Source organism: Oreochromis aureus, linkage group 13, assembly GCF_013358895.1.
Source record: "Oreochromis aureus strain Israel breed Guangdong linkage group 13, ZZ_aureus, whole genome shotgun sequence".
NCBI lineage: Eukaryota > Metazoa > Chordata > Actinopteri > Cichliformes > Cichlidae > Oreochromis > Oreochromis aureus.
The window spans coordinates 18,386,700-18,406,979 of NC_052954.1; the positions used below are offsets into that span (position 1 = coordinate 18,386,700).

Here is a 20,280-nt window from a genome sequence, read left to right on the forward strand (position 1 = left end):
CCCTCGTTTTCTGTGCTGCATTAGAGGGATGAGGGGGCACGGGAGAAAAGGTCAGGGGTAACAAACAGCAAAAAGCACAGTAGTCTTATTCAGCTGCAACATTCAGGGGGAAAAAAAGCAGCTTTTACAGTACATGAAGCTGCAGAAAGCTTCCATCACAACAGCCTCTTCTCTATGTCTGCACTGCAGTACTTAGCCTATCACTTCATAATCTGCGGTCTTGCAATACTCTTCTATTTCTGGTCTACGTGATGAGAGAGTTCCTACTTTCGGCTTATCTGGGAGATAAGGGAAATGGGAGTCAAAATTAAGCAGAAAGGAAAGGATGTATCCTTTTTTTTTTCCCCTTTTTCCAATCCCTCATGACTCTTGGATGAAGATGTTCCAAGAACTAGCCACAGCCTGAAGGTTATTAGAGAAAATACAGATACTTAAAATATGAAAAGTGCAACAAAAACTGAATAAAAAATGTCCACTGTGTGGGACTTTACTGCATGCAAAATTACCCTTTATCAACTCTTATTTTATGTGAAAAACAAATGTGATTCAAAATGTAGCAGTGAATGATGCCTTTGTGACCTTTAATCAGTCATATGTAAAAATGAAACCTTGGTGAAGCAGCAGAGTGAATGACTGTAGTCGTACCAGTACAGAAGACCTTTGCTACTGGAGGAACTTTTCAGGACTAAATTATACAATTTGTTTCCACCAAAAAGTCCCTGCAGCAATGGAAATTACAGAGAGCTTTGTGTCATCAGCTGTTATTTCGCCCATCAACACTTGAAGTTGTTGTAGGTTCTCTGGTCAACACTTAACTACTTCAACAAAGTAGATGACTAGCAGAAATTTGGCAACCAGAGACCATAGAGCATCACTTGTATTCAGCAACTTTAAGCAGTGACAGGCCAAAAAGCCAGTGGATGATTCCCGAGCTAAACTTTTGTTCAACTTTGAGAGCAAAGAATACCAGTGATTGATATATGATGGGGTGGTAAATACATTATATAGGGGGTACCTACATAGCAACCACCCGTCAGGGACAATTGCATGACAAATAGCTTCCTGTGTGGACAGCCCTTAAGGCCGGATCCATCCAATCTGAGTTGTCAACATTTTTTTTTTCTCCACCCATTGCTCCTTGAAGTTGCCGAATGCCACTGATTATCTACAGTCTTAGCTTCGCTGCTTCCTGTTTATTAATTTCCCTTATCATTGTTGCTCTTCAGATTAGGGCTGCCACGATTAGTCGACTAGTCACGATTACGTCGACTATTAAAATCGTCGACGACTAATTTAATAGTCGACGCGTCGCTTGAAGCTTTGTAAGATCCCAAAAGACGCTGGAATAAGTAGTAGTATTTAAGAGTGTAATAACGGACTGAAACAGAAGATGGCAGCACTGCATGTACAAGGATGCCAGCTGCCGTTAAACCTCAAGAAGAAGAAACTGTGTTCCAGAATTCATAGCGCCGCCCAGCGCAGTTGTCAACAATGGCGGCAGCTAGTTAGTTTTAATATTACAATTATTATTCTTTCTGGGTCACAAAATAAACGTTAACATATTTTCAGGTGTACATTTTACGTCCAATGGATGCATGATCTGATTAGTCGCTTCGCTAATCGGTGACTAGTCGACTATCAAAACAATCGCTTGTGGCAGCCCTACTTCAGATAGAGGTCAGCTATATCAACGATTTATACAAAAGGACATTTTGCTTCCTGACATTACCTATACCCCACATGACCTCCCTGTTCATCCAGCAGCAGCAGCTCAACATTAGACAGAGAATTGTCTAATGGGAAAGTGAGTTCTACTGAAATTTTGCACCACTTTAATGTATATTTATCCTTTTCAAATGGATCATTCCCAGTGAATGACTTTATATTCAACTGCTGTAATCTGACACCAGCTTTCCTCTCAGAAACCAGGTGAATGTAAAGTTGTGGTTGAGGCACTGGTGCACAGCAGTCTAACAGTATGCATTCAAGAAGATTATTCAGCTTCTCTATAAGACCTGTGGTTGTAAACAACATGGTCACCAGAGCGTTCAACCATTCACAAGAACTTCCTGTTCACCTTAGAAATTATTTTGTGCACTCCTTTGATAAGAAAACAAAATATTACAGGCCTACTGTGTTTTTACACAACTGCTCTCAGCTAACAAAAGGTCAATCTTCTTCTTAAGGATAAAGTCAAAACATGAACGTCCTTGTCTATCACATGTGACTATCTGCTTATGTAACCAACACAACTCTCCCACAGAGTAAACACAAAGCCTGTGGCAGTCAAAGAGAAAGCCTGCTCGGGTTTCTGTTGACACATACAGCAAAATCAGGCTTCCCACAGCATTAGCTCACTTTCCCACCATCAAAGCACCACCATAAAGTCTAGGCACACTGAGATTTGATGATGTGGAACCAAGACATGGTACAAATGTGAGCAGTGAAAGAATGAAAAACTAAATAATGTAAGCCAGGTGCACAAAATTGTATCTGTTTGATAATCTACACACCGAACAACGTACATCATGGGAGAGGAATGAGGAAGTGTTTGGTATGTGAAGAGAAAAAAAAACCCCCACAACAAAACAAAAACAAACAAAATGTATTCTTCCAGCTTGGTTTCTGTTATTTTAAGTCGTCAATAGAGTATATTTAATCTTGTCAAAAAGTGGACAAAGAGAAAATATGGGCTAATAAACCAGCAGAGAATTCAAGCCTAAATGTGACATTAATTCATGTCTGCAGAACAAAGGCAGGTTTCAGGAGAGATAACAGTAAATCAGGAGTAAATGAGTTATTCCATGCCACGGTTTAATTAAGGGTGAACATCCCTTATCGGGGTATTGGCACAGCACAGGCAAACACACACAATGTACCCACCACAGCATGCTGCTAAAGAGTCCCTGCAGCCCATTGTCCTCAGGAAACAGTGACCCCTATTTACCATCCCAGCAAGCAATTACGACACTCCATTCTCACTACCCCACAAGCCCCTAGCCAGCACGAGCAGGGTCATGGGCTATTGGTGTAATTTATAAAACAATACCTCCCATCAGACACATCTACATAAAGACCACTTTGTGTTTATCAGCGAGCAGCAGGAGCTGTATCCCATTTACAGCAAAAGCACATAGAGAGATATCCTCAGGTGACAGAGATGGAGCAAACAGGGTAATTATTAAGGGCCAATAAGGAAACAGCTCTGTTATGTAAGGGTGACAGTTTATATCAGTGTCCACTAGAAACAAGCTTGGCAATAACAAATGAGTATGTGCCAGTAGCAGACTGAGGTCATGCACCAGACAGGAGTCATCCGAACACGACTCTCTCCACTGCTAAGATGGTTAATTCAATGAAAGAACACAGGTAGCACAGGATTGAGGAGAGAAGGGCCACAGTAGTAGATCCTACACATAGGCGCAACATTAAACACAGTGTGTCATCAGCTGTTCACATTAAGACAAAATGAAAATATGACCATGTATCATAGTTATCTGAATTATTCAAATCAAAATTAATGAGATAAACTAAAGGAAAAAATATAGAAATAACAGGTCTAGTTACTTTTTTAAAGTAATTATTATTATTATTATTATCATTATTATTATTAATATTATTTTATATCATCCCTTTTTCCTGGGGTATTTTGTTTTGCCATATGGTAGTTACTTTACAGTTATCCTACTTTACTTAAACTATTTTGCATCAACTTACCACCTCAAGTTTTTTTCCCCAAAAATTGGGAATGAATAAAGTAGAATTTATTTTAATGAAACAAGATAAATTTTAAAGAAAATTGTGGTAGACCGTGCTAAAACAGTCTGTTCATAAAATAACACAAAGAAAACTAAACTATTTTGATAAAAGATTAAATCACTTCCTATGCTACCTGGAAATCATTTAAATCCTTTGCTGAAAGCGTGGCAGCTGTTATTACTAACACCTAACTGTAATGTTATTAGTTTACTTCATGTATGTCACAAAATTACCATTTATTTTTATACATTACTGAGAAAATATGTCAGTGACCTCTGACTCTGTTCATATCCTTGATTTGGTATTACAGGGGTAGAGTGGGCGAGGTTTGAGAAGTACGGTTAATTGTTTTCTTATTTTGGTTTATAAAGTCTGTATTGTATTTTGCTATGGAAAAAATATTTAAAAAGTCTATAATCATTTCAGCTTCCAAAAATCAAAACAAATATCCACAGACTGATTAGGAAACTGTTTCTTAGTTGCAGCTCCATTTTCCATGAAACATTTGGGACATTATAAAATTTGCCAGGGTTAAATGTTTACTAGTTGGGGGGTGGGGGGGCGTTACTCATTAATTACCATTTCTACTTGTTAGGAAGGTTGTTTCTCTACACTGCACACATGCAGGCAGACTGCCACACATCTAAGATAGTGCTGAGAAAGAGAGAGAGCCTTGCACTGCAGCAAAAGCAATGAACCTCTGATGATGTTGAAGATGATGGGGATGACATGGCAGGAGTCCAGAGCTGAGGATAGGTCCAGTGCCAGCCAAGAACTGGCAGGTGAATCCTGCCTATATACCGACAATACTTGAGATTACGACTGGTTTATAGGTGACTAAGTCTTGTATGGGTGTACAATCACACGAGGCAAACACACACTAACGCAAACATGAGCATCTATGGTAGCCAATAAACTTCACAACAGACGGCTGTGTCGACATAGTAATGACACAAAGTAGCAACCGCATCAACTTACCACCTCAATTTAAATGCCCAGGTAATTCACAATGATAGCGCCGCAGCGTGATACAATATCGAAAACAGGGGGATTGCGCAATGGGACAAGGTTAAAACTTATAGCCATGAAAATAAAATAAAACTCACCGGCATCATTTTAGCTTCGTACCGCATTTAGCTAACGCACACAACATGAATCCCCGCAGGCAGTTTCGACGAAGGCTGTTGGGACTGGCGATCGCTGTAATCCCAGAGCCTAAAGCCGCGACAGGCAAGGCTACTTTCTCCTTCTTAGGGAGGGGGGGGGATCCAGTCCTGCGTTAAAAAAAAAAAGACAACACAACAAAACATGGTTACGCTCTTAAATTCGACAAAAAAAAAATTAAAAAGAATACAAAAACAAAAAGCACTAAAGTTAACTGCATCTCGTGTCGTAGACCTGTTGCTACAGATAACGAGGCCTTCACGGCAAAAGTTTCCGTTGTGGTTGCGCGAGCATCGCTTTAAAACTTTGTAACGCTCGCAAAAGCGAGCGCGAGGATCGACGTAAATAAAAAAACAAACAAGGTTTGTGAGTGGGGATACACACACGCGTTTAAAGGGAAATACTTAATAATTTTTTTAAAGGTTTTACTCACCAAGAAAATACGTAGGTAATCGTCTCGAAACCCCGTTGAATGACAGCGTAGCTCGGTCGCCTGCAGCCTATCCCAGAGTGACGTAGCGAGAGGAAACTCATTCCACTTTGGAATTCAAGCTCCGCCCCCACCGGAGCATAAAACACCCCCACCGGCTAGACTTGTCTACTTTGTGCCTTGACTTCTGCCTTAATATCAGAATCGCACGCTTAATATTAAAGCCATGTGCAAAAAAAACAAAAAACAAAAACAAACAAACAAAAAACATTCAGTGTGTTCAGCAGTTTCTCAGCAGCAGATTAAACTTAAAAGAGCAGAGGTAGGAATGATTCCTCGCCGGGACAGACTTAAGAGGTATCACTCCATCAGTAATCACAAACTGAAAGGTGAAGGTGAAAGAGCTGCGAAACAGTTTGGTTCAGTAAAAGCATTAATTTTTAAAGATGACAACTTAACGAATGAAAAAAGAATGAATATTAAAGTTAAAATGACCAGTTAGCTGAATTATAGCATATAAACAAGCAACACCTAATGTAACTTGGGAAAATGTAACTTGCTTCAGATAAGAGCTGTAACCAGGATTTATACTGAAATAAAAATTTCTACCTGGCTTCATCTAAACCCCATATGGCCTCACTCTATATTATGAATCAGAAGAGTTCTTCTTCTTTCTTCTCTTCTTATACTCTCACTTCAGATTACAGTGTCATCTGCAAACATTATAATCTACAGAGACTCCTGCCTTACCTCATCTGTCATCCTGTTCATTACCACTGGAAACAATAAGGGACTTCATACATCTCTGATCTAATCCCATCCCCATCTTGAACCCATCTGACACTGCTACCACACACCTCACCACTCTCTCGCTGTTTTCAGACATATCCTACAGTACCCTTCCCCTCCCCCTCCCCCTCTGCCACTCCTAAAATACCACAGTTCCTTTCTTGGCACCCATCATATGCTTTATAGAGCCTCAAACACAGTTCAGCTCCTTGTGACCTTCTCTTTACGTCTCCATCAATACTTTGAAAGCAAAAAAAAAAAAAATCACTTCTGCAGTGCTATTCCTTGGCGTAAAGCTATACTGTTGCTCGCTGATTGTCATCTCTCCCCTCAACCTAGCTTCAACAGCTCTTTCCCATAACTTTGTGTTTGTGTTATAGCTCATCAACCTTATCCGTCTACTGCTACAGCTCTGCACATCACCCTTTTTCTTGAAACTCAGTACTAGTACACTTTTTTCCGCTCCTCAGGCATTCTCATACTTTCCAGGATTGTGTTAAATAATCTGGTTAAAAAGCCCACTCCTCTCTTTCCTAGATATTGCCATACTTCCACGTTTGTGTCATCTATCCTGTCATGTCCTCATCCCTCATTAGCTCTTCAAAGTAGTCCCTGTACTCCTGTCTGCTTTCTTCACTTTCCTGACTATTCCACTCTTTATTTGCTTACCCCTTCCTTTGAATATGTTCCTGAGAGCTCTGCACATTGCTAATAGATATAAACACAAATACAATTACTGATTAACAGTCATGTGTAACTGTATGAATATACAGTATTTACTTATATTTGAATGTATATTTCTATAGTGTAAAATTTTCCTGTACTGTTATGTAGAATTATAGTTAAAGATTTTTTTAAATTAATTAATTACTGTTTATTGCTGAATCTATTTGTTGTATTCCTGCTCTTTTGATTTTGCTGCTGTCATCATGCGAATTTCCCAACTGTGGGACTAATAGAAGGTCTTTTATGTTATCTTAGACATCCTGGTCTCATTAAACATACATGTAATGACTTCTCATGCGTGATGAAGACATTTCCTGTATTTTGATTTATTTTATTTTTGCTAGTTTTGTAAGTAAACCATGTTGTTTGCTTCATTTTTACATTTTTTAAAATTCAAGTAGCTAATAATATGACAATTTCCGATGAGGTGATGGGTTAAATTCACATAGACGATCTTTAAAAAAAAATCTTAGACTACAACTCCCAGAATTCTCACTCAACGGCGAGCAAAGTGTTCAAACGCGCGAGTAGCGGCAGCAGAAGCAACAGCAGCAGCAGCGGCAGCACATTTTGTACACGTTGGTACCTCCCTGAGTGTATCGCTCGTCTCACTGTACTGCAGGTGCTTTGCATAAGGGAGTTGCTTTCGCCTCAACAGTGTGTTAGACGCTACCTGAAGTCATGGCTGACCAGGTGGCCGCCATGTGTGATCAGCTTGTGAAAGCTGTGAATGTGATTATGGACGCAGAAACAAGTCAAATTTACCGACTGGAGGCCCTAAAGGTAGCATCGTTAACGCTTGCTAGCTAGCCGCTAAGTTTGCTGAGCTTGTCATTCATTTGTGAAAGGAGAATAATGTACTGGCTTAGCTAGATAAATTGGGCTATTATACGTAGTTTCCTAGTAACAGCGCTGTTCATACGGTTCATGTATGTTGGTTTAACCTGCAATGATGATAGCCATATGCTTTACGAGCTAGCCGGCATGCCACAATTATCACCTCAACACCAGAGCTGATGTGGACTCATATTCATGCCATTAACCACATGGTTAAAAGACAGAGCTCGATTTAATGAGGCCAGTTAACAAATTCCGAGTAATTCTGCCCCTAAGAATAACTCTAACCCTAGCTGCTAGATTAGCATTCTGCTATCCAAGTATTTATATGAATGTTTGTGAATTAGCTGTTGCTATCTGATATTACACGTGTATGGTAGTGTTGGGTTCACACAAGTGTTCCTTTAAAGTGTTATAACATTTCCTGATCTTTCTTTCTTTTTTCTTCTCTTCAGTTTTGTGAAGAGTTTAAAGAGACGAGCTCCTTGTGTGTCCCATGTGGCTTACAATTAGCTGACAAAGCTCAGCCAGCAGTAGTGAGACACTTTGGTTTGCAAATCCTAGAGCATATCATCAAGTAAGTGGAAGGTGACTGAAGTAAATTTAATAAAAGAAACGCATGATAAGGGATCCATGTTTAACAGAAAGCTAATGTGTCAATGCAGATTCAGATGGAACGACATGCAGCAACAGGAGAAAGTCCACCTGAAGGAGAGCGCCATGCAACTGTTATCAAATGTAAGTGTGAAAGACACTTCACTTCACAGTTCACAGTTGTACTGCTCTGATGCCTTCTATTATCTCTTTTCAGGGTACTCATTCAATCTTGGACGAGGAGAGCCACATCAAAGATGCGCTGTCACGAATAGTTGTGGAAATGATAAAGAGAGAATGGCCTCAGCATTGGCCAGATATGCTGAAAGAGATGGAGACTCTCACTAGCCAAGGGGTGAGTAACCTGTGCGGTGCAGGAAGCTCACTTTTTCCTCATCTCACTTGTTTCCTCAGCCAGCATGGATTCAATATGAGAATGGAATAACTTGCATGCAAATAAGGGCCAGTCGTGGATTACTCATTCATTTTCCTATGGCTTCATCATGTAAACTTGGGCACTGGGATAATGTCACCTTCCAAACATGAACCTAACAACCCTCTTTCCTCTTCCTTGTTTTATCACTAAACTGTAGCCCTTTTCAGACATTCAGATCTAGCTTGGTTTTACTTTTTTGTTTTTTCTCTCCCACCGTCATTAATACATGCCCACTCTCTGAACTCTGAACTACTTGTGCAGTATTATAATAATATTTAAGCATGATTGTATATTAAAGGATATGTAATGGTTAAGAAAAGATTTTTTTTTAAAGTTGGTCGCTGTATATTTAGGAAATTAGCTGCATGCTGTGTGTAGTTAAGGGAATGTGGTAGACTGATTAAGCAGTTGCTTGAATGTGTGTCAGCGCTCCTAACTGGAGTACACACTGTCATTTTAAACCCTGATTAGGTTTAATAACTGTTTAAAAGTCCTTTTTTTATTTTACACCTTTAGAAAAGAAATTTGCATTCAGAGTGACAAAACAGAATTAAATAGAGAACTGAGCATTAAGACCAAAAATAAGACAGGAGGAGGAGTTAATGCTGCTATGCTATGTGCATAAACTTAACAGGCTGTATATAAAAGACAGACATAACCATTCCACTGCAGCTTCGCCCATTAGTTTTGAGCTTGCCAAATACTACCGGTATATGTCACTCAGACTTTTTTGTTGGTCTGTAGCACATTGAAGATTGTATATTATCCAGATATTTTTTGAAAAAATATTGAAAGTACTCCAAAAAATCTTGCGCACATATAAACACCATACGCTGCTTGATAAATGTATACAACTCTGTCACTTTGTAAACCCTCATGGCTGCTTTTTGCTGTTGTCTGAAGCTAAAAGTGTTTAATGGATTGAGAAAAAAGACTTCTTTTTTTTTTTTTGCTCAATGTTTATTGGTGCTGAAACAGCAAACAGCTTTGAGGCTTCCTGAGACTCCCCACATTTATGCAGGCATTCTTTAAAACATAATTTCTTTCAGTGGGGTGAACAACTTAAAATGCTAGAGAGATGTAAGCATTTGTAAGCTTGTGTATGCTTATCCTTTAATGTAATGACAAGCAGTCAAACTTGTACCATGTTTTCAAGGATGCTTAAATATTATTAGGTCTGACTTGATTAAACTATCATTGCATCTTTTATGGAAAAGTGAGCATTCAGACACATTCTTGACAATCCCAAGCTGATTTGTCACAAAGCACCTCTTTAAAACTGCTGTTACAGCCACTTAAAGCTAGATAAAAGCAAATCAAGAAAAAAACAAAAACACTCTTTGCTTTCACAGGAGGCCCAGACAGAGCTGGTCATGCTGATCCTTTTGAGGCTGGCTGAGGATGTGATCACCTTCCAGACGTTGCCTACCCAGAGACGCAGAGACATACAGCAGACACTCACCCAAAACATGGAAAGCATCTTCACTTTCATGATGGGCATTCTGCAAATTAATGTGGAGGACTATTGTAAACTGGTTAGTGGAGTCCTGATCTCATTCATGTTGCGAGAAAGTAGAAACTTAAGAGTATACTGAGTTTACAATATTGGTCTTCTTTTTTTTTAATCTAGAAAGGTTCTCCTGAAAATGAACTGCAGGTAAGAAAGCATCAGTGCGCGCCTGCCTGAATATATTTTAAACTTTGTTAATCGACTTGATTACTTCACATTGTCCCCTTCTAATTTTTCATCCACACAGATGAGAGCTCACTGTCGAGTTGCTGTGGCTACACTGAATACACTCGCTGGCTACATAGACTGGGTCTCTCTGGTGTACATAACCTCCAGAAACTGTCATCTGCTGGAGATTTTGTGTCTGCTGCTGAGTGAGCCGGAGCTGCAGCTCGAAGCAGCGGAGTGTCTGCTCATTGCTATGAGCCGCAAGGTGAGTCGCTGGGGAAAGTATTCATGATGGCTTTCAAGAGATTTTGTCTCGGTTTGTCAAGTAGGCACTGCTGTATGAAACCTTTTTTTTGAAAAAGAAAATCTGGATTTCTTTGGGGAGCCAAAGCAACAGGGCCACCATGTGGCCATTTACGAGGTGATAGAATTGCCAGGCAAGCTTTTCCAGTTTCTTTTCCCAGCAGCTTTCATAAGTGTGATCCAGTGAATATACTAATAAGTCCTCCAGAATTGTGGTTTTTGCTTTTTAATTGCCTTAACGTTTATATGCATTGTTCTATTATAACCATAATTACATGAGCAATGCACAAGCCTAATCAGGACATGTGAATCATACAATGACTACAAGGTATGAGTCTGAACAAGCCCATGAGTCCATTTCCTAAAGGTTCCAGGTAGGTAGGGTTAAGGTCACCTGTAGAGATGACCTTAATCCTTATCGTCATCATAACTGACTTGTTTTTTTTTTTTTTCTTTTATTGGACAGAGTCATAAAACGTCATCAACACCATAATAGAACTTTGACTATCATTTTTAATGATCATATTAATAGTGTTATATTTTCAGCAAAAACTCAGTGAAAATGATCAGAAATGCACAGAAAACCGCATGTTTGATTTGGCAGAAATTTCATGTGGGATTCTCGTTTTGACTCAATCCTCCCCCTGGATAAATGGGGAATACACTGAGTAAGAAGAGTGTTAAGGATGGAAAATATTTGTTTAACCTGTCTTTTTTTTTTAAATCCTTACACACTTTGAAAATAAAATAACTACTCTATTTTTGATAATTTAGAGGCTTTCTTTTGGGGATTTAGAGTAACCTGGCAGATCAGACCAGTAATACTGCATTATGGTAAGCTATATTTTTTTTCACTACCAATTAACAGTATGTGTTTTTTTATTCTGTCATTCTGCCACAGGGCAAGCTGGAAGAGAGGAAACCATTCATGCTTCTGTTTGATGATGTGGCCATCCAGTATATTCTTTCTGCAGCCCAGTGAGTACAGCTGCTTCTCTCCATGTCTCTGCAGGCTTCATGCTACCACTTCTACTGCAATTTAATGGTTCGTGTGTCTGCTTACAGGTCTGCAGATGGACTGGCGATATGTCAGAAATCCACGGAATCACAGTAAGTAAAGTGATATCCACCTACTGAAGAGCAAAAGAAGATATGTTGTTGTTGCTTTGTTTTTAAGTACATCTAGCCGTGACTCAGAGCCCTCTATGTGTACTTCTAGAGCAGTGGAGGTGGTGGAGCGGCGTTACATCTTCCTGAAGAGGCTCTGTCAGGTCCTGTGTGCTTTGGGAGGTCAGCTTTGCTCATTAGTGGTAAGTTTGGCCATTTTTAAGCACTTTAGATATTTGTTTTAAGATTGAAGATGGGTAACAGTTTCTCATCTTTTCTTCTCAGGGTTCAGACGTAGAGGCTGAAGTACCTGCAAACCTCAGCAAGTACATGGAAGCCCTTTTAGCCTTCACTACGCATTCCAGTCAGGTGAGATACCTGAGGAAAAAGATCAAACCCTTTTGAAGTAAAATTTCATTTGAGTGAACAGCATGTAAAGAAAATGACTTTTCTCTTTATTTCCCTGCAGTTTTTAAAGTCCTCAACCATGGCGACATGGGGAGCTTTGTTCAGACATGAGGCTCTTTCGAAGGATGCAGTTGTTGTTGAGATGGCCGTCAAATTTCTCAGAGCCTCCATGACCAACTTAGTTAAGGTGAGGTCATGGTGACAGCAATATTATTCAGTGTGACCTAAAGCCAAACAAAGTGTTAATAACTTTCATCTGTCTTCCCCTCCTTAGGCTGGGTTCCCGTCTAGAGACAATAACCCAAGCTGCAAGTACTCCCGTGTGGACTTTGACAGTGATGAGGACTTCAACTCTTTTTTTAATTGTAAGTACCGGGGATTCAAGTTTTGCTTCAGTAGTTCTGACTCTTTTATTTTGTGCATACTTTTATGGGTTTCATTGTTTCTTTTGGTGCTTCGCAGCTTTCCGAGCGCAGCAGGGGGAAGTTTTGAGGAGCGCATGTCGCATTGTTCCTCTAGAGGCTTTCCGGATAGGAGCAGAATGGTTACAGTATCAGATTACCAGTCCAATAGATACTGGAGATACCGCATGTAAGTAGTCTTTGACACAATACCAAAGAGGAAATGATCGCTGTTTTCACACGTGTTTTGATTTACTGCTTGAAGGGATTTTTATGGGCATATGCCGATAGTTAATTCATCATGTGAAATATGTAATAATATTACAGTAATTTGGGCCTGGAGTTAATTGGGAAACTAGAGCAGTCAGTTTGGATATAGCAAACTCATATTGCTACTAACACATAAGCTTTCCAGTATCCAGCGAAAATTGGGGAAGCGCTGATATATTATTGGCTGATATTGACCCTGATGCCAACTTTTTTTTGTGCAGCACATCCTTAAACACAAGTTTCATTTCCATATTGATGGCTGAATCTGCAGTGAATGAGCACTTCTCACTTTGCATCTCTCTAGCTAAGACTGCAGAGGGCCTGTGTTCCCTCTTGTCTCCTTCAGTGGTCCAGTGGGATGCAATGACGGTTTTCATGGAGTGCATGGTCTCGCAGATCATTAAAAGTGTGGATGAGGAGGTAAAGGAACAAGTTTTCTGTAATAGAATGGAATGGCAGTGTAAAAGTAATCGTAGTCAAACTAATAATGAAGGCTTTCGCTCCTCCTGCCTTGTAGAATTTACCCATCGATCAGAGCATGGAGCTACTGCAAGCCGTGCTGAACTACGACACCAAAGACCCGCTCATTTTGTCCTGTGTGCTCACCAACGTCTCTGCCCTTTTCCCATTGGCCATACACAGACCACGCTTCCTGCCACAGGTCCTCATCAAGGTAAGCTGTGCGTTTACTGGTTCCTGAATAACATTTACTATGTGAATGTAGATGATAATGTCAAAAATCAATCAGAAAGTTGCTCTTGTCACATATTTTTGCTTGATGTTTCTTGTATTTACACTTACAGCTCATTTGGAGGATTTTCTTTTAATAATGTGGATTTTGAATGATTTTGTTTTGTCCTGCAGCTCTTTAAGGCTGTCACATTTGAAATTGATCACGAACCCAAAGTAAGTTTCCTTCACTGAGTCATTTTTACTTCATTTTCATGACAAATGTGAAAAAAATAAATGTATTCTCTTCCTGATGTCTTCAGGCACCTTGGACTCGAGCTGTGAAGAATGTGAGGAGGCACGCCTGTTCTTCCATCATAAAAATCTGCCGGGATTACCCACAGTATATGCTGGTAATGGTCTATTCTATTCCAATTAGCTTAATAACTAATGATAATTTATCTTTCTGAAGTACACTTTTCTGTGTAGAAGTAAGTCAGTGTCTTTAATGATGCCCTTTTTTTTCATTCTACAGCCTTGTTTTGAAATGTTCTACAATCATGTGAAGGAGCTGTTTTCGAGCGGAGTCACGCTCACTCACATGGAGAAATGCGCCCTGATGGAAGCTCTGGTTCTCATCAGTAACCAGTTCAAAGACTATGAGAAGCAGAAGGCATTTGTAGATGAACTGATGGCCTCAGTGGTTGCAGAGTGGACTTCAAATGAGATTAGGCAGTGAGTTTGAATTCTCTCCGTTTGCCTCTAATTGAACACGATAGCAATAAATGATAGTTTTCTCTTCTTTGTGTTTCAGTGTGCTGTGGAACCCAGACACATTCTTGTCCTTTATTGGAGCAGATAAGGTGGTCACGGAGCAAAGTGAAGATGCAGATACAGCAGCCATTAATAGGGGGAGAGTAAGTGTATAGGCGTGAACTAATTTATGTGGAGGGATACTGCCATTGGAGATCACTGTAGGTTTGCTTGTCTCACTCTTGTTTAATGACAAAATGTCGGAAGGGAAACAGACATTGTTTGACCTTTTAAAGACGTTGCACGTGTGTACACGTGCTCACCGACGGAACTTGTTTTTGGCGTTGTGTAAGTTGTTTATTACGTAAGCAAAGAAAATCTTTCCAGACAGAATGCACCGTGTCACCAATTTTTTTTCTTTTTTTTGTTGCACCAGCCACAAAAGCTCAGATTTCAAATTCTGACGCAGTTTTTGGCTTGTCTTTGGAGTTTATATTTTATTAATAAACAAAGCTGAAAGCCATCTGGGTGTAGGCCCTGAGGTTTTGTAGCAGCTATGTGACTGTAACTAGACGTAGCAAGGCTTTTAACCTAATCTAACGTAGCATGATTAAATTTGCTGATTAGAAATCAACACAGAATGCAGCTGTGGCAAATGAAATACTTTTTTTTAAAATCTATTTGATGATAAACAAAATTATTTGACAAACTAAAAATGCTGGTGATAGATATGACACAAAATTTCAAAGGCAGTCGCGTTATAAGAACAGATAAAAACTGCTTGTAGTTAGTTGCAGCAAGGTAACTTGTAACTGTTTAATCCTTTTTTTTTTTTTGTATTTTCTTTTTAATTGAATCCTCCTCTAGTTGAGCTTCTGTTTGTATGCCATATTGGCGGTGGTGAAGCGGGCGCACTGGCCTGCAGACCTGGAGGAGGCCAAGGCTGGTGGCTTTGTTGTGGGCTACACTCCTGCTGGAGCTCCCATGTACAGAAACCCCTGCACTGCCCAGTTTCTGATTTTGCTGCCCAATTTACTAGCACTAATCAGGTGCGCTTATAACATGTTACAAAAATTTGTAAAAAATGATTAATTATCCTTTTTACCATACTGATATGTTGATCATTGACTTTCCCCTCTTGTTATTCCTCACTGCAGGACCCACAACAGTCTTTTCCTGCCTGAGAACATGGCCCGTCTCAGTGAGACGTTCAGCAGAGCTCATGAGATCATGGATAGTGAGAAGAAAGTGGTTCTTGGTAAGAGGAGTTTTGTCCACACTTTTTACCAGAAGTTGGCAATCACCTAAAAAAGACTGTGGTCAAACTTTAGTGCATCCCGTCTACAGGTCTCTCTCATCATCTTTTGGATATTTACGACTCTCCCGTGTGTAAAACCATGATAGAGCGCATGCAGGGATTTTTCTGCACATTATATGATAACTGGTGAGAACTGTGGCTTTGACAGCTTTTACCCCAAATTTTTCTTGGCTTTTTATATACCTTACATGTTGTTAAATTAAATTTACCTTCAATTTTGCTGTTTTTATCCATGCAGCTACCAAATCCTGGGAAGTGCAGGTGTGTCAATGCAGCAGGATTTCTACAACATCGACAAGTTGGCTGAAGGAATAGCTGGCTCTGCTTTCGTCTCCCTCGACCATGTGCCCGATCACAGACTTCGCCCAATGATTCATATCCTTATTTGCTTTTTTAAATTTATTTTTTTCCCCCCATTTGATTTGGTCAGTCCCTCCCCCCAGGTTCTTTTCCCCTTCTCCTCCATGCTCCCCTCAGCGATTCAGTGATGCACACTGGCCTGCAAGACCTGACATAATTAAAACTGAACTAAAGCTTTATGTAAACTTTACATTTCCTTGACAAGTGTACGTCTGTTTCTGAGGCAGCTGGTGCTGTCTTGTCCCCAGGAGTACTATGAAAGTCTACTCTGCCCTCTGCTGGGACCATTGTTTGGCTACATGCTGCAGGTCAGGATCTCCATACTCCCTGTTCTCTTCTTTTAAACTTTTTAGCCTAAAATGTGCTAAATATCATGGCTTTGTTTCTTATTACTGCTTCAGAGACTCAACATGAGGTGGCAGGTCATCAACCAGCGGACATCTATCAAGTAAGTTTTGGCACAGTGTTTGTGATCAAATGAATTTTCAGTCCATAAGACAAAAATAACACACATATGCCCTAAATATAGACCATAATGAACACTTTTCTTATCTGGAATGGAAATTTTTCAATTGAAGTTTAAAAAAAAAATAAAAAATCACTGCTTAGTTTTGCTGAATATAATTTTTCCTTATAATTCACCTTTTTTGTGTGTTGTTTGTTTGTTTTTTTTTAGTGGTGAGCACGAAGAGGAGGAGTTGGTTTGTCAGGAAAGCCAGGTGACCCAGGAGATGTTGGAAGAGCAAGTAGTACGCCTGCTGACGAGGGAGGTGCTGGAACTTCTCAGTAAGTAGTGTCTTTAGTACTGCCTCCCACTCACATACATGTTCATTCTAATGCACTTTAGCCACGTTGTAAAAGTTGAGCTTTTGGAGCTAACGTTTGTTGTTTAAATGAGGTGTTTTTGGACCTAATTTAAACAAAATCTGACTAAACTGATAACAAACAGTTGTACTTTTTATGCCATTACTGAACATATAAAGGAGCCACTCACAGAAGGGCTGCAGAAAAGATGTGAAACTCTGTGTTCATGACTTCTCCCTGAGCTCTCTGGAGTCGAGTGCTCCAATTAAGAAGCTAAAAGTGGAAGTGTTTGTAGAGATTTTCCCCTTCTTATAAACAAAGTCTGATTGGCAGATAAACAAATTCAGGATGTTGCTGCCAAAGTGATTGGCAGATAATGTTTGATTGAGGATGTCAGCCTGCATTGTGAACAGAATGACTTTCCTTACCTGGACGATTGAGCATCTAATCAATACATGTATTTTTCAATCTTTGTGTTTAGTTTTTAGTTTAGTTGGATCACTGATCAATGCAGAAATGCTGGTAATTTTGAAGTGTAATTTAAAGAGAGCTTCTTTTGTGAATGTGAAGCTTTTTGTGCATTGATAGCAGCTTAGGTAAATAGTTTAAGGATTTTTGCTGTTTTTAATTTACTGTGCATTCTGCAATGAATGTCCAAGGCTTTGTGTCTGTGTAGTGTTTTTTTTTTTTTTTGTTTGTTTTTTTTAGCTTTCTGATTAGCTTTTAAAGGTGGAAGTTCAGTTGTCAAAACATCACAATTGTCTCTTCCTTTTGTTTTAGCTGTGACCTGTATTTCCAGAAAGGTATCCGAACCTGCAGCCAATAAGGAGGAAATGGATGGTAAGAGTAAAACTGGAGAATTTGAATCAATTGGATGTTTTTTATTCTGGCTTATCTCTTTATTTTTTTTAATTTATTTTTTTTGTTGAAACATGCTCTTGCAGAGGAAGATATGATGATGGATTCAGTGCAGTCAGTGTCTCCTGCTCAGCCCACAGAGGAGCTGACAGAGCTGGGGAAATGTCTCCTGAAGCATGAGGTGGACCTAAAACGCATCACATATCATTCAGAGGAAAGCACAGTTGTACATTATTAAAAACGTAATGCTTCTTTTTCTTTTCTCAGAACCTCTACATGTCCCTGCTGACCCTGTCCTTTACCTCACTGTCCTGGAAGGATGCCACCAACTGTCATCGCACTGCTTCCCTGGTCTGCTGGACTCTGCTGCGGCAGGTAGCACATTTATTCTAACCTAAATACAAGGCAGCAGCTTTTTTTAATGCTCTCATCACACACGTTGCTTTTATGCACAAGCTGTCTGGCTATATTTAACCCAGATGTCTTTAAATGTGGGACTCAAGTATGCACAGCAGGTTCCTGAGGACTACTTTATAATGAAATGCTACGTAAGCAAGAATAAGTTGTGCATTTGTTTAGGATTGATTTCAGCATCACAGTGTATATATGACCCAAAACATAAGCCTGTGCTTAGTGTATTTAAGGAGATTTTATGTTGGGTAACATTGGTGGTTTATAGCACAGATTTATAGGCTTACACAGGAAACGGTGGTTAGCATCAACAGTACTTTTTTTTTTTTTTTTTTTTTTTTTTTTAAACTTTTTTTTTACATTATGAAGCGCCTTGAGGCGACTTTTGTTGTGATTTGGCGCTATATAAATAAAATTGAATTGAAATTGAATTCCTTTTGAGGTTACAGAAAAATACATAGCAAGATTTTAAATAGCAATATTTATGGATGTCATTTAAGGGATTTGTAAAGATGTGATGAATTATCAATTTAACATCAGTATAGGCCAAATGTTCACGTTCATGTTTTAATCTGGTGTTTTTCTGTCAGTTTTGCATTTGGGTGCTTGAAGATGGTGTGACAAAAGGCTAAAGTACCTTAAAGTTATTCATGTATAACGAAGACTTCTTTGATTCTGTGTAACAAAAGAGGAGAGTACCAACAAAAACAAATGCCAACAAAACAAAATACACAGGACATTGGTAGCAGGTAGCATCCGTATGAAAGCAGGATTTAACAAACACATCCCTAAAATCTAACGATCTTTGACCTGGGAGGTGGCTGAATGTCTTGCATTGCTTTATATTTCTCTTGTCTCCAGGTTGTTGCGGGTAATCTTCTTACTGAAGCTGTTACGTGGTTCTTTACCAGCGTTCTCAGAGGCCTTCAAGTTCATGGGCAGCATGAGGTCTGCAGCTCTACCCTCTCTCAGTTGGCAATGCTCATCTATGAAAACCTGGTGAGGCAAATTGTGAACATATCTGACATATTTAGATATTTGCTCTTTTTTTCCCACCCTTTAGAGGACTTATTTTGCTTTCATTACTAATTAATCTGTTGTTTATATTCTGCTTTGATCTATAAAATGACAGATTATAGTGAAAAAGTCTTGATCAGAATGAAAGATTTTTCAAGATATAAACTTAAAAAAAAAAAAAAAAAAAAACAAGAATTTGCAACACTAGAATTGGCGAAGATTTGAGAGTTTTGCATGACAAATAACGTCTGTCTTTGGGATGAAGTAAAATTGACTTTTGTTTTGGAGACTGGTGTAATACATTCCCAAAATTTAAGTTTCATATCATCTTGCTTCCTTGTATTGTATTCTTTGCCGGTTCGAAATGTCTCGTGTCCTTGGGCTGTTAGCGGGTGGTGGTCCCCGTGGCTATGTGGAGCTGAGAGTGCGCCTCAGGGTGACTGTGGCTAGTGATGATCACCAGATCCCAAATGTGTGTGTGATCAGTGGATTGGAGGCTCTGGACCAGTATGACCACAGACTCATGGACCCCAGTGCCCAGAAGTTTGGAGAAAAGAGGAGACCCAGAAATCAATTTGACCAGTTCAGGAAGCTGGATTGCAGGAAAAGAAGAGAAAAGACTGTTGGGAAGCTTATTGCAGGAACTGTTGGGGTAATGCTACATTTCCCCACTAGAGAGCAGTGCTTCTCTAGTATATCTGACTGTAGATGGCTCATTAGGAGTAACCAAAGACACTGGCCTTTTAGTGCAAGTCATTACTCAGCAGAGTGATTCTGGCTGTGTTGTAAATCTTCTGTTCTCCACAGCAGAAAAATGTTCAGCAGCTCAACAGGGCCGGACAGTCTAATGAAATTCTTTCCTGCAGGTCTGGGATAGCTCTGTTTAACCTTTCCTCTGCCTGTCCCCTGCCAACAGAAAGCTCTGTGCCAGCAGTTCAGGAAGGAGGTTCATATCCGGAATCTTCCATCGCTCTTTAAAAAGCCGAAGCCAGACAAGGATATAGTGAACAGTGAACCTCTGGGCCTGGCAGCTCTCTTCTCCCCCGAGAATGATGCCCTGTAGGAACACAAAGCGATTCAAGACTTCACACTGACTGAAGACGGAGTTGTGCATACGGAGCACCGTCTCTCTTAAACATCCTCCAGCTGGGGCAGTGTGGCGCTACCTAACGTATCTGTCAACACTCG

At 39.7% G+C, this 20,280-nt stretch overlaps 2 protein-coding genes across 4 annotated transcripts in view; one reads left to right on the plus strand and one right to left on the minus strand.

Annotated features, from left to right (window-relative positions):
• Positions 1 to 5,494, minus strand: part of tp53bp2a (tumor protein p53 binding protein, 2a) — a 39,146-nt gene extending 33,652 nt beyond the window's left edge. For all 3 annotated transcript variants that reach the window (XR_005615376.1, XM_031735165.2, XM_031735164.2), the window contains exons 1-2: positions 5,357 to 5,494; positions 4,866 to 5,033 (exon numbers count right to left, since the gene is read on the minus strand). Coding sequence is in view for 2 of the 3 variants with exons in the window: in XM_031735165.2 (XP_031591025.1) it covers positions 4,866 to 4,892 (27 nt within the window). In the remaining variant the exon portion in view is untranslated. The remainder of the gene's footprint in view (positions 1 to 4,865; positions 5,034 to 5,356) is intronic.
• A 1,893-nt stretch (positions 5,495 to 7,387) lies between these two features.
• Positions 7,388 to 19,425, plus strand: LOC116316635 (exportin-5). The gene is made up of 31 exons (XM_039622158.1): positions 7,388 to 7,651; positions 8,161 to 8,282; positions 8,371 to 8,443; positions 8,517 to 8,654; positions 10,088 to 10,270; positions 10,366 to 10,392; positions 10,493 to 10,678; positions 11,618 to 11,694; positions 11,782 to 11,826; positions 11,936 to 12,026; positions 12,109 to 12,192; positions 12,293 to 12,418; positions 12,506 to 12,596; positions 12,694 to 12,822; positions 13,207 to 13,322; positions 13,420 to 13,575; positions 13,767 to 13,808; positions 13,895 to 13,984; positions 14,107 to 14,306; positions 14,386 to 14,488; positions 15,192 to 15,373; positions 15,482 to 15,582; positions 15,672 to 15,768; positions 15,881 to 16,017; positions 16,213 to 16,310; positions 16,404 to 16,450; positions 16,679 to 16,788; positions 17,587 to 17,646; positions 17,751 to 17,845; positions 17,932 to 18,039; positions 18,937 to 19,425. The coding sequence occupies exons 1-31, from the start codon at positions 7,550 to 7,552 to the stop codon at positions 19,162 to 19,164; spliced, it is 3,444 nt and encodes a 1,147-aa protein (XP_039478092.1). The 5' UTR covers positions 7,388 to 7,549; the 3' UTR covers positions 19,165 to 19,425.
• Positions 19,426 to 20,280: the final 855 nt, after the last annotated feature.